General features: G+C 29.3%; 1 protein-coding gene across 1 annotated transcript in view; it reads right to left on the reverse strand.

Annotated features, from left to right (window-relative positions):
* Positions 1-14,542, reverse strand: part of LOC118200502 (uncharacterized) — a 203,638-nt gene that overhangs the window by 124,924 nt on the left and 64,172 nt on the right. Inside the window, exon 5 of the mRNA XM_035372459.2 lies at positions 11,842-11,933. Coding sequence (XP_035228350.2) covers positions 11,842-11,933 — 92 coding nt within the window. The remainder of the gene's footprint in view (positions 1-11,841; positions 11,934-14,542) is intronic.

Consider the following 14,542-nt stretch of genomic DNA (forward strand, 5'->3'; position numbering starts at 1 on the left):
TTCACACTCAAGATGATAATATCATTCTTGAAAAATCTCACAGGCATCCTCCAAATGCTGGCAAAATTACAGCGAAAGAGATTATGAGTTCAATTAAAGAACGTGCGGTAACAACGCAAGAATCGACACATTCTTTAGCAGCAGTTGGTACAATTGGTCTTCCTTGTGCTGTTTCGGGGCATATACCACCAGTGGAAAATATTTAAAAAATTATCAGATATGCTCGACACGGAGAAATGCCATTGCATAATCCTAGATGTCTTGAAGAATTAATAATCCCAGAACAGTTTTCAAAAACACTAAAAGAAGAGAAATTTTTGTTGTATGACAGTGGAGCGCAGACAGACAGAATTCTAATTTTTTCGACCCTCAGAAATCTGGACTTCATGGCTGAATGTCCGAACTGGTTTGTTGATGGAATTTTTAAAGCAACACCACCGCTTTTCAGTCAGATTTATACAATCCATAGTGTTAAATATGATAATTTGATACCTTCAGTGTATGTATTAATGCCAAACAAACGCGAAGAAACATACAATAGAGTGTTTACGGTGATAAAATCTTTGAAACCGAATCTGCAGCCCAAAAGTGTAATGACTGATTTTGAAAAGGCTGCCATAAATGCCTTTAAAAATTCCTTTCCGAATATCATTCAGAGAGGATGTTTTTTTCATTTAAGTCAATGTGTGTATAGAAAGATTCAATCTGCAGGTTTGCAAAGTAAATATGAAACTGATCCGAATTTCGTTTTGGAAATCTCTCAACTTGCAGCTTTGGCTTTCGTTCCTACTTCAGATGTCATTGAAGCATTTGAACAATTAATATCATCTACTTATTTTGTAAATACTATGAACATCATTCAACCAATCATAAATTATTTTGAAGATACATGGATTGGTAGATTTACTCGTCGTGGACAACGTCGCAGACCAGTGTTTGACATCCCTCTTTGGAACTGTTATGATGCTGTAAAAGATAAAGTTCCAAGGACAAATAATGCGGTTGAAGGATGGCATCGCAGATTCAACGAACTTATGAACGGATGCCATACAACAATCTGGAAATTTATTGATTGCTTAAAAAAGGAACAGAATTTTAATTCTATTAAAAATTGAACAATACATTGCAGGATGAATTAGTTTTCTGTTGTGCGTCAATAAATGTTTCACTAAACCGCAGCTTAAGGCTATAATTACATGCGGTGCCAGGAGAGTAATTACTAAAGACCTGACAATGACCGACGCTGGACAACCCGCCTTCCCCCCTGGCTTCCATCGCGAAAGCTTCCCCCTCTAAACAACCCTCTATTTTTAACCTTAACGAAGAAACCATGGAGGTAGGCTCCATGGAAGAAACAAGCAGCCAAAACATCTTCTTGCTTCTACTCGCACATGTTTCCGGTCATCCGAAGTTACGGTTGTTGAGATAAAATTTTTATCACCCAGCTTGGCGATCTTTCTAAACATGCCTTATATTTCCCATTGCAAACGAAGGGTGACATTTTTTCCGTTCCTTATTTTCCGGGGATATTCTTTCCGTTTTCCTTTTTTCCGGGTGACATTTTTTCCTACAACCCCATCCACCAGTAAGTAGAAAAGTTTACAGAGATACATCTCTCAGAATTCAAAAGATTGTAAATGATTATAATGGTCGGCCTATTTTAGACTATTTAAAGGGAATAGCCTACAATTTTCAACTGCAGGTGTAAATTTTTTATACATTAATTAATGAGGATGTTTAATGTCTGATATAATTACACATGTTTTTATTACTACAGCTTTAACATGAGTCGTAATTAACTATATTTTCTGAAAAGTATTAGGCGAACTTTTATGCTCTTAGAGTTGATATTTACAATTATACTAGCTTTCATGAATGTATGTGAATGATATTTTACTCCATATAATGTGCTTTAATGAAGCCTCTTTGGTATAATGTGTTTTATTTAAGCCTCTTTGGTATAATGTGTTTTATTTAAGCCTCTTTGGTTATACACTCTTTGGTAGTATAAATCAAATTTTATTTCATCAGAGAAATTATGAACGACAAATGATGATGCCTTGTTCGTTTAAATATCATTTATTAACTGAAACGGTATGCGAAGCTAAAATTTATTGGAGATTTGGTATTAACAATAACGATATTTTTGAAAAATTCCTATCAATTAAAATTTTATTTCGTTTCATTTTTCATTAATTCATGTTTGTGTGAGAAAATGACTTTAGAGTATTTGTTTACAATGGATAATTTTTTAGCTTAATAAGCTATCTATATTTTAATAAAATTCAGTAGATTTAATACCATTGTGGATGCATATAAGACGAAATTTTCAATTTCTATTCCTTTCTGAAATCATCCTGATCAGGCAGCTTAATATTAAAGAATACGTTTAAGAGTATTTTTTTAACTCGTAAAGCAATGGGAGATATATTTACTTAATTTTATCTCAAATAATAAGATTAGACTTTTAATGGCTTTTCTTGTAACTTACTTTGATATATCAAACTTATATACGTAGGCACATCTTATATGTAAGCCCCTTTTGTCTTTCTGAAAGATTCTTAAAAGACAAAACTTTTTCATATATGACACCATTATGTTTTGAGACAATACGGTATTTTATTGCGCATTTTTGCATATTTAAAAGGGGGAAAATTTGAAAACTAAGGTAAGAGATTTGCTTTTAAATCCCTAGTCATTTCAATTTTGATCAGTACTGATTATATAACATAATTTTAAAAATAATTTATTATATAACAGTAATGTAAATTTAACGTTAAAAATCCTTAACAGCAGTTTTTCATTTGCTAAATATAGAATGATATATAAATGGAAGTTTTATTTGATAAATATGAAAGGTATTTTAGAGAGTTTCATGTTTTTTTGCAATGGGTAACACTATAAACATCGGTCTTTTGCTACAAAAATACATTCTCAAAATATGCTTATGGTTTTCCATGTATAGCTTATTCGCAAATATTTATGAAGCAATATTAAATATTAGTTCTAACTTAGGCGGAAATTTCTGCTATGTTTACAGTTTTCTCGCGCTCCTAATTTTTTAAATGTATACAATGAAGTATTTATTATTTAATTAATTTTTTATAACTGCATTAATAGATGGTACATTATTTGCAAAGTTTTGACATGATATCACCTTTTTTACGAAATGAAAGAAAGTAAAATTATTGTTTATTCTTAAGCTACAAATTTTGAACAAGGCTGACATATCTACGCTAAATTTTATAATGCTGTCATAAATATTTTTCATTATTCAATAACAACTATAAATTTTTATAATTACTTAAACATCGTAAAAGAGTGGATTATAAAGCACTGTGTTGAATAAAAATAGTATAATATTAAGAATGGCAACTTTTGATTAAAATATAGATTCAAAATATTATTTCCTGACGCACTGCAAAATCTGAAAGTAACACAGTCTATTGTAAACGAATTTTTCAGGATGCAATTTTGGATATAATTTGATCTGAGAAATAAACATTAATACAAGGTGATTATGTAATTCAACAAACAATCTCTATACTGCTTCATAAAATAGATGACTTATGATGGGAGTCTTCTTTTATAAAATACTGTGGTTTAATGTTGCAAACGAAGTTTCAGCTTAAGTTTGGAAATTAATATAGAGGGAAAGTTAAAAAGAGGTCTTTCAAAACTAGCAAGTTAGCATATGAATAGCATTAGGGAAGAATATAAAACGCATTTCAGTATACATTCAGTATTTATTTCACAACAAGGAAACATTTTTCACTATATAAATAGCATAAGGAAATACTTTTCCAGTATATGAATGTAAAAAAACTTTTCAGTATATATCCAGTACTTATTTCAGTATAAAATAAACCATTTGATTATGTAAATAGCATAGGGAAAGAATTTTTTAGCATATGATTCATATATTATATTCATATATTAATATATCGATTTCTTTAATCAATTTCGATTTCTTTAAAAAACATGAACATTTAAGAACTAATCAATAGAAAAAATGCAAATAAACAAAAAGTAAACATATTTAATTAAAATAAAAATTTAACAAACATTCTCTATTCGTAAAAAGCAAATTTAAAGTTAATTAAATTTTAAATTATGGAATTTAATTGCAAACAAACAAATGATTAATTATTGCTGCGAACTAATCTACAATATCATTTAAATTACATGAAAGTATCAAAATCCGTGAATACATATATAATTCCAAAAAATTTTTTAATCCTAAAAAAATTTTAAAATGTATAAGTGAATAATTGTTGAGCAGACAGGAGACAAGCTTATCAAGGGAAGTTGCCTCCAAACCTAACTCTTCAATTATTCAATTCGTGTTTCGTCATCCATGTATTCAGAATTTAAATGATATTGCAGATTAGTTCGCAGCAATAATTAATCAATCATTTGTTTACAATTAAATTTCATAATTTAAAATTTAATTAACTTTAAATTTGCTTTTTACGAATAGAGAATGTTTGTTAAATTCAAATTTCATTACTTAAATCAATGCGCAAGAGAATTATTTAAATTTAATTTAACTTAATGTTTATTAAAAGTAAAACTATTATTTAACTAAAATATTTATTCTTTTTAATTAAAATAAAAATGTATTTTTTATTCACGAGAGACGCCTTTGACAAGAATTTTTATGTCTGTTATGGAACTTGAAGGGCATCAAAAGAACTTTTGAAATCTGCACTGAGATTGAACTTATTGAGATCGGTAGTTTTCCAAGCTTTCTTTTTTTTATACGAGATAAGGTTGGTTCGTATAAAAAAAAAAAAAAAAAAGATCTAAAATGAGAAAAGATATATATATATATTTTTTTACTTTTCAAACGAAAATATCAAATGCTCCTCAGCTGACTACCTCCTATCCAACCTTTTTCACATTTTAAATGATTTTTAAAATTATTTGGATGATTACTCCAGGAACCAAACCTTTTTTAGTAAGATCGGTCAAAAGTACACAATTTGTCTAGTAATTTAATGAAAAAAAAAAGACATGAAAGAAAAATAAGATATTTACACCAGTGTTTTTTTAAAATAATATTGTAATTATTTAGTAAAATCATATCTTCTTCTATAATGTATACCACATTACTTCACTTTGTTTAAATTGTAGAAGATTGTAGAGTTAAGTAAAAATTTCAAATTACCTTCGAATGCCACTTCTAGATACTTTTAGAACAGGTAAACGAGTAAACAAAAAGTTAACATTCCTAGTCTCCTCTCCTGAAATTAAGCTCAAACTCTATACATAACTGTAAACAAATTAAATGAATATTGTAGAAAAAGTAGAAATCTTCTTCATTAAAATTTCTGAATTTATGTGTTCATTGATACTGGACTATCAAAAATGCAAATTGTGTGTCTTTCAAATTGCAAATTCATAGATATGCAAGAAATTCATATTATATTTAATTGTAGGGAGTTATGAAACTAGCATTATTTTCAGTATAAAGACCTACATTCATTTAAGTCATAAATGTAAAGATCTACATTCATTTAAGTCAATCAGAGTTTTACGTCTGCTTTCTAAACATTTGTCAATAAAATAAATATAACTCAAATATTTTTATATACAAATCAGAAAGACCTTACACAAAGATGTAACCAGATAGCCATTATCTATACTGTTTTAATGATTTGAAGCATCATAATATGCATTTTTGTAAGACTCATTTGATAACACTGTAGTTAGCTAGGTCATTAGTGAAACAATCATAGATGACCCAATGCTAAAGAAAAAGATACAAGAATTCTGAATATAGTTGAGAAAATTAATAATTATCTGATTGTTTTATAATTCTACATTTCCTATGAGCTATAATTTTTATTGCAATTCTTACCCATTACAATTAGGAATATATTAATCCTAGAAGCATTTGACATTCATTTAAAAGAAATTCAAAACATTTTAGAGAAACTACTATTTTCTACTTTTATATATGTATTAGTTTTCAATAACAAGAGGATTTCCCAAGAATTTTGGTCCAGTCTAATGCAAAATTAGAGCATAAAATTTAAATCATATTTTTCGTATCAAAATCCTAGTGCTAAATATCCATAAAAAATAATTCATTTTATGATGAAACTGAAACATTCGAAGTTTATTGTAAAAGTTGCCTTCAAGAAGCAAAATGATTGTGTCACAGTATCAATGCGAATTCGTAAATATTACTAAAATGCATTACATAATATGTAATATAATAAGGACTAGTAAATACGGACAATATACAAAACGAATAATGAGTCCTCTTAACACGCACCATCACCACTACACTTTATATAAAAATTAGTCATATTTTAACAATAAAATGAAAAAAAAAAGTTTTTTTGAGCAATCCAGCACTCAAAAAAGCATGTGATTCGATTTTATACAAGTTTATAGTATGAATCATAGCCAACATGCTAATTAAGCCTTACGTGAATATTAAAAAGAACACATATCGAAGTATAAAAAATGGCTAACTCCATGAAGTTATAAACTTATATGCAATATTTTGTTCTTTTTGTTACATGCAGATGCAATAATGAACATCGTAGTAGAGTTTTTATGGCTGAGAAAAAAGATAGAGAAGCTTTTTTTCCCTCCCTGCGAAGTGTAAGAGGAAGAAAATGTTTAACGTTGAGGTAAAGAAATCCAGATAAGCAATTAGTATATTTGTTGTTTACAGTGGTGTACATAGATAAACTGAATTCTACATTTACCTAATAACACACCTCTCATTGACTTAGCTATTTCACAGTATATCTTTGCTTATTATTGCGAACTGAGAAACTAAAACTACAGTTAATTACAGATGAAAAAAAAAAAAAAAAAAAAAAAAAAAACAATAAGATTTGTAAAATTATTAAAACAAAAAGATAATTTTGTTTGATTTAAAACGTAAACTATGGAAATTAACGTGCTTTCTTTCAAGATATCTTTTTCCAATAGTTTAATGCCTAGACGCACTAAATACTTTCATTTTTTTGAAACAATTTCTTTCTGGATACTTTAATTAAAAAATAATCATGCACGAAGCGAACCCGGATTTTAAAATTTAATTATGATTGATATTCAAAATAATATGTTTCTAAAGCATATACGATTCATAAATATGTATTCATATGATTCATATGATTCATAAAAATGTTATGTTTTCTTATTCCAAACAATTTGTCATATAAATACAAAAAGAAATTGTACTTGAAACGTTTCAGTCAGTGAAAAGAAAAGACAATATAAAATATGTACAGTTTTTATCCTTGAAATCTATATAAAGGAAATTCGATTAAGTTTTTATTTCACTAAATTTTATCTTTAATTAAAAATCTACAAGAAAAATTAGTCGCTTCAAAGTTGCTAGGCAAAGAATCGCTACAAAATAGAATCTCACTCAGAAATATTAATTTTAATTTCGCTACAGATTTTTGGCGAGCATAATTTAAGATATTCTGAAAATTAAGAAATACCGAAGAAAACATTCAAAATTGTCTTAGAAAGTTGGCCACTGTAAGTTCAACAAGTAACTACAAAATTTTCGAATAAAATGTATATGAAAAAATATATAATACTTTTAAAGTGCTAAATAAGAAATGTCTAAATCTAAAAGTAAATATAAGCAATCCTATTTAAAGCGACGACTCAAAATTCTATATCTTTTTAATCTTGAGTGAATGTGGTGAACTTGCGTAATGATTAAAAACCAATGTTTATTATTCTCAAAAACACTGTTCGTCTTAGAGGGAGATAGTCACCAAGAAGGTCCCCTGCAAGTATAGTATACATTATTTCTAAAAAAAAAAAAAAAAGCTGCATGAAGATTTTCGTCATTTTCCTAAAGTATAATGTGCATGTGAACCAGTTCCTGAGAATGTACTCCACAAAGGAATGCCACCCCTTAAGCAGATAGCCGTAGTGTGCTTTGGCATAATCTAATAAATATAAAACTTACTGAAATATTATATAGCTGACTTTCTTCATAACTAAAAAATCAGCATTCAAGTAACTGACTGCACGCTGTGCATGAAAATTTTAATGTCATTTTAAGAATAAACTGAAACAAAACAAGAAATAATTTTCTCTATAAGTGTATTAGATTATCAAAAATGAAGAAAATAATCTCAAAATTAACTTAGCATTTTTTTTAAAAATAAGGTTATGCAGTTACTTACCATCCTTTTTCTAATCTTTTTTAGATAATACTTTTCATGAAAAATTACTAGTAAAAACTTTATAAAAATGATTTATTAATGACCTTTGTTAGTTAACTATTAATATTACTTTGTTACTACTATATATATTACTTTGTTACTATATATATTACTTTGTTACTACTATATATATTACTTTGTTACTATATATATTACTTTGTTACTACTATATATATTACTTTGTTAGTTAAAATTCTATTAAGTGCTATAAGTTGCATTATTTTCTATGCTTAAGTCTCCTTCTTACTTTTTCCGCAAAATTTATTAGTTCATAAAAAATATGAAAGTAAAAATTATCCTTCTTTCCTTCTTGCGCTCATAAATCATTATGGGAATATCCATTTACAGTTATTAAAGCCTGAAAAAAGCCTGTCTGCGATGTTATCGTCATGCGATGATTTGTAGATACTTTATTTTTTACCACGATATTTTTAAACTGCGAAGTTTTTGAACCGCTTTATTTTCGACGACGATATTTTGTACGACGATGTTTTAGAACTGGGATGTTTTCTCTTTGCGATGTTTTCTCCCGCGATGTTTTGTAGCACGACGTTTTCGCCTTGCGTTGTTTTCTCCGCGACGTTTTCGTCCGCGATGTTTTTGCCGCGATCTTTTCGGCTGTAACCGAGAATATAACGGTGGGACTCATCGAAGCTCGCATAGTGTCTGGGATGAATCCGAAGCCTTCCACTAGACTTCCTGTTGCCAGTAGAGCCTGCAATCTTGGGAGGGGGACAGACCAAAGTGTGCTTTGTCTTGTCGTAGGATTACTAATTTGTTCGATTTGATCCCTGTTTGTTTTTAAATCTCCACTTGTAGGGCACACATGTTCTGGTAATGTTATTTAGTCAAATAAACCTAAAAGACGTCAAGCAAATTATCGCTATGTCTAAAAGAACGATAACGGCGTTGAGAAAGTTAAAAATAACTTTTCTATTTACAGAAATGCATTCTCTTCTGCCACAATATAAGCAACTAAACAGAAGCGTGAAATTTAGGATAAACGTAGAACAGTAGTCAATGACTGCACAATTAAAATGCACTCGAAGCTAGCTGGCTACTCTACCAGAGCGCTAGAATTAAAATCTTGCAACGAAAAAACGCAAACGCAAATGATTGCAACTGTCAGAGTTGACATGTAACAGCACGTAGCGCGCTCGCGTTGCCAGAAACACGGTCTGAAAATTCAGTAACCTGAGTTTAAATACGTTAAGGAAACGGAAAAGAGAACGAAGGCTGAAATTATGAAAGATGATTAATTAGCATAAAATTGCCTACATCTTTTGTTTGTTTAATTGAATATCACAAAACACGTAAAGGCTATCTGCCTACAATAAATAAGAATAAGAAAAGTGTTTAAAATTAAATAAACGGGTAAGTAGTTGACTGGGGAGCAAACAAGTATCTCACAAGCCCAAAATGCACACCGAATTATCATTCGAATGGTACTTCATTCAAATGATGAATTTCTGAATATATTTTCTCGAGAAATGCTTTTTCAAGTTTTAAAGCAGTAAAAATAATAAGAATTAGCTAACACTATATCTGAAGCATACTTAATGGGTTTTCATGATTAAATTGCATTTCTTAATATAAAATTCCTGTAGTAAGGGAAAAAACATGCAATCAATGTGTTTAATTTTTAGGATTAGGTTACAAAGTTTGATTTTCTTTGATAGTATAAACTGGCATCAAACTCTTAACAGACTTCGCGCCAATTTTTGCTCGGTTTGAAATGACAAGAGTTCTGGAAAGGTTTAAAACAATTTTTTTTTTATTAAATTAAAACTTAAACAGAAATTAAACTGCGTTTAGTAGTCGAAGGCTGCAAAAGTGATTTAACGCAAAGTTAGCTCAAACATCTCACCGCCGTTACAGTTAAATGATGGCAGCAATAACGGAAAGCAGAATAATTTTAATCTTAACAGAGGCTGAAATTGGTGCTACTTTGGTAGACGGTTGCACCGATTTTGGCGATTTTTTTTTTTTTTTTTTTTTTTTTTTGGCAAGCGATATGACTTTTGGTAAACCCATTGCTAAACAAGTTATTTATGATAACCGACACTTTTTTGTCATTTTATTTTAAAAATAATGCGTTTTATTATGCATAAATTTCGTGTTTTAAATATTATTTATGGCTTCTAAATATTAAAAATCAATTTAATTTTGCATTTTTATTTGAAATAAAAATTTTATTGTTTATGATATTTTATGGAATTTTATGTTGTGGATGATGTAATGAATGACGTCACCTTACTTTTTTGATTTTAATATCTATAAATTTAATCTAATGTTTTAAATATTATTTATGTTAAATATTAAAATACAATTTAATTTTGCATGTTTTTAAATGATTTTATTATGTATGATTATTTAAATAATTTTAATTCTATACGTGTTTTAATCAGCTCCGAGATTGGTTACTAAATATTTGTGCATTACCGCACCATTTTAAAATTTTATTATTCATCTCATCGAATTCCTTAGATTACGTTTTACAAATTTTTTTTCTTAGATTACATTTTTCAAATTTTTTTCAATCATATCTAAATTATGATTCCGATTTTTTTTGTGGTACTTATCAATATACGACAGGTTAATTATTCAAAAAAAAAAGGTAAGTACATATTTTCTTTTACATTATATTATTATTGTATACATCAATTTTTATTAAAAATTAATACACTGTTTTAAAAAATGCCGAGATATTTATTGCCACATATGTTTTAATTTTAAATAGTTATATCGTATAGAACCTATTTTAAAGGATCTGAATTTAAGTAATATTTTAATTCTTTTAAACGTTGGTATGATGCTTTTAATTCGATATTCAATTTAAGGAATATTTTAATTCTTTTATAAGTTGGTATGATGTTTTTAATTCGATATTCAATTTAAGTAATATTTTAATCCAATTAAACGTTGGCGCAATGTTTTTACAGCGGTGTTTTTAATCTATTACTTTGCTATATGAAAGTAATAATTTAACCTTACTTTAGTATTTTATACTCATAGTAAATGCATTTATTTACATTTGCCTGCCATCCTAAAACGACATTTTGAACAAAAAAATTAATCCATTATTTTTAATGATATTAATTTTTTTAAAGTTTCGAATACTTACATTACATACTATGCGTAAAATAAGTAAAAACAGCGTTTTTCAAGATGGCTGACGATTGCAAAAATCGCGCCAACAATTGCGCCAACGTAAATCATCAAAAATCCGTGCAAATGGTCTACCAAAGTCGCACCCTGAAATTATAAATAACTGATTAATTAAAATAATAATCCTACGAAGTGTTCTATATTTAGTGCATCATCCTCTAAATATAAACAGTTTTTTTATTGTCGCAATGTCAGGTTATATTATTGAATTATTTTCCCTGTGCTGATTTAAGCACATCTTAGCGAGTTTTCGAACAATACATATTGTTTTAGAATAGCGTTTCGTGTATTCGAAATGCAGCAAAATGATTGTAAAGTGTTCTATTTCTTCAAATTGATTTACCTTTCTTTTATAAAAAAAACTGTGCATCTTGATACATAATGCTTTATAGATCAGTAATATATGTAAATTATATGTAGTTTTTTTTTACTTAAAATATAAATTTACAAAAACAGTTACCTTTCTCCAAAATGTATTGGAATTAACTCTGTAGCCTTCTGCCCAAATTTAAGTAAATTCTCGGGATTTAGATCGTCATATATGTAAGCAAGCTACAAAAAAAAAATAATAATAATAATAATAATAATAATAATAATAATTAATTAAAGTTTTAACACACGGGTGACTTACAAAGAACAATTTATCGTAAGTAATTGTCAGGATATATTTTAATGTTAATTTTGGGGCTAAAGTCTTTTGAAAGATATCAGTATTTAAGGTCTCATCTTAGCCTTTATCGCTTCTAATGCATTTGATTAAATTTTCTGTTAACTTTTATTAATACTTTGATTTGGATAGCGAAAGTAGTACACTATTGTGTAGGTAGTATACAAACTTCAAAAATACATTCAGTAGTTTGTCATGAAATCCATCGCATGATTTAAAAGAATAAAGGTTTATATGCGTTACAATTCATGTACTCTGAGCATTTAAATAAGCGAAGTTTTAGTAATTTTTTATAGTCACTTGGTGGTTCGAGAGCCTTATTGGAGATTAATTATTGATACAGCAAAATCAGGCATACATCGACTGGTGCAGAAAAATGGTTGACGTCCCCCCCCAAGACGAATTGATCGCAATGTATAGCATCATAACAGGTAACAGGATTAATTTTTATTGTTATTTGTTATTAGCTCCAGAACAAAAGGCATTTTGTTCACAGAGGATTTTTGCAAACAAATCGCCACCAATTTAAGTCTTGCGAAATCCAGTGCTGGGAGAAAAAGATAGCCATATTTTTTAGTTGGGCAGGCTATATTGCAAAAATATCGTTAACTGAGCATTATGTCGACAGTTGTATGCAAATGCTTGTTTACCATAAAAGGTGGTGCGAGGGGTTCGAGAAAGACGACCTCGAATTCAGATCATTACATGCGGCGGTTTAACCGTAACCGGACTTTTGAACTATTATTTGTTTTCTAACTCTTTATTTAACTGTATTATTTCATATACTTAAAACTGTAACTTTAAAGAAATTATATGTATCTAATTTAGCGAATAGTGTAGTTCTGCTTGCTTGCAGATGCATCGTTCTTGCGACTTGTATTTCTTTGATATAAAAGCAGATAAATATGAAGTTGACTAACGATTAAGCGAAATACTTCTGTATAACAAACGTTTGCAGTTATTTAGTACACTATTGTGTATCTGGTATACTATATATAAACTTAATAACGACCCAGGCTATTTCGCAGCACGTATAGTGGTGGTGTTTCGAACTTTAAATATAGGCAATGATGTTCCTCTAATAAATGTCTGCTACCAGAAAGATTGTAATGATATGCAACATTTTAACCACAGATTGTTGCCTCCGATTGTGAAAAAATAAATAAAACTGCTAACTTCAACGAGATTTTCAAACAAAGAATATATTCTGAAAGGACTGCAGTAACACTGGTAAGAATTGAACGCTTTTAAGACACGAGTACTTAACGCAATAAATTGAGTCAGGTTTATGCGCGTTTGCATATTGTTCGTCAATTTGAATGTTTAATTTTTTTTAAACGCCCTGTCTGATTTTCCTTAGTCATAACACTGTCATCACATAACACGATCGAACGTGAAATCATGTTTATGACTACCTTATATACCTTATGTAATATTCACATCTGTAAAATAACGCACGTACTCTACAGAGAGCGTTTACACATTTTTAGACGAATTTAATAAAAAATTTTAAAAAAGCGAATGTCTGGAATAAAAATTTCTGTCAACACTTATTGGAAAGAGGAATATAGTCTGCTCCTTTTAAATTTATTCTTTCAAAATGTCGCATGTATAGAATGTGTCATGTATTATATGTCGCATATGTAGAAATGTATGTGGATTGAAGTATAGATGTTTGCGCTTTTCGAAGAGAAATATTCGCATTCTAGTATAATTCAAAAACGTTGTAATGAAAATACGTGGAGGAAAGAAGTGAAATACGTTGAGATCCTTGGCGAAGCATGTGTGTACCTAAATGACTGAAATAAAAAAAGTTCATTTTATTATCGAAAATGAACACAAACTATGTACAAACCTGGTTCCGTCAATGCAAAAATTGTTAGAATAAGGGATAAGTTCTCTGACGTTTCATCTATGAACTTTTAATGCCTTTGGTCTCATGAAAAGAGCTCTTAGAGCAAACCCACTACGATTGATGGACTTTGGAAAGTAACGGAAGTCGAATGGAAATCAATAGCCCTGGAAATGTTGCAAAAAGCCCTTATACTATAGAGATCGCACTGCAGACTTATATTCTAGAAAAATGGTTATCAGATCGAAAATTTAGAAAAATATTCTTTAGGTTTTAAGCATTAATTAAGCGATCGGTAAATCTTACTAAAAATACATAAACTATTCCTATACAGTCCAAAGCCCACCAGCGGCCGAGCGGTAAAGTCGCTGAACACTGGTAGTTCGGTCCCGAGGTTCAAATCCCGCGAACGGGCGGGCTGCATGGGTGTTTTCGTGGTTTTTCCCATGTGTAACGTGTATACGAGCCAGTTTCCCTTAGAAAGTCCTCCATGAAGGCATCCCTCCCCTTAGGCAGATAGCCCTAGTGTGCTTTGCCATAATTAAATACACCAATACACCTATACAGTCCAAATAATGCTAGATAAATATCAGCACAGATGTAAACTAACAAAACTCTTGTCTCATTTTCGGCCTTCTCTTT

This window comes from Stegodyphus dumicola, chromosome 10, assembly GCF_044657685.1.
Source record: "Stegodyphus dumicola isolate Sdum_Otavi_A_Nest chromosome 10, ASM4465768v1".
In the NCBI taxonomy this organism is placed as follows: domain Eukaryota; kingdom Metazoa; phylum Arthropoda; class Arachnida; order Araneae; family Eresidae; genus Stegodyphus; species Stegodyphus dumicola.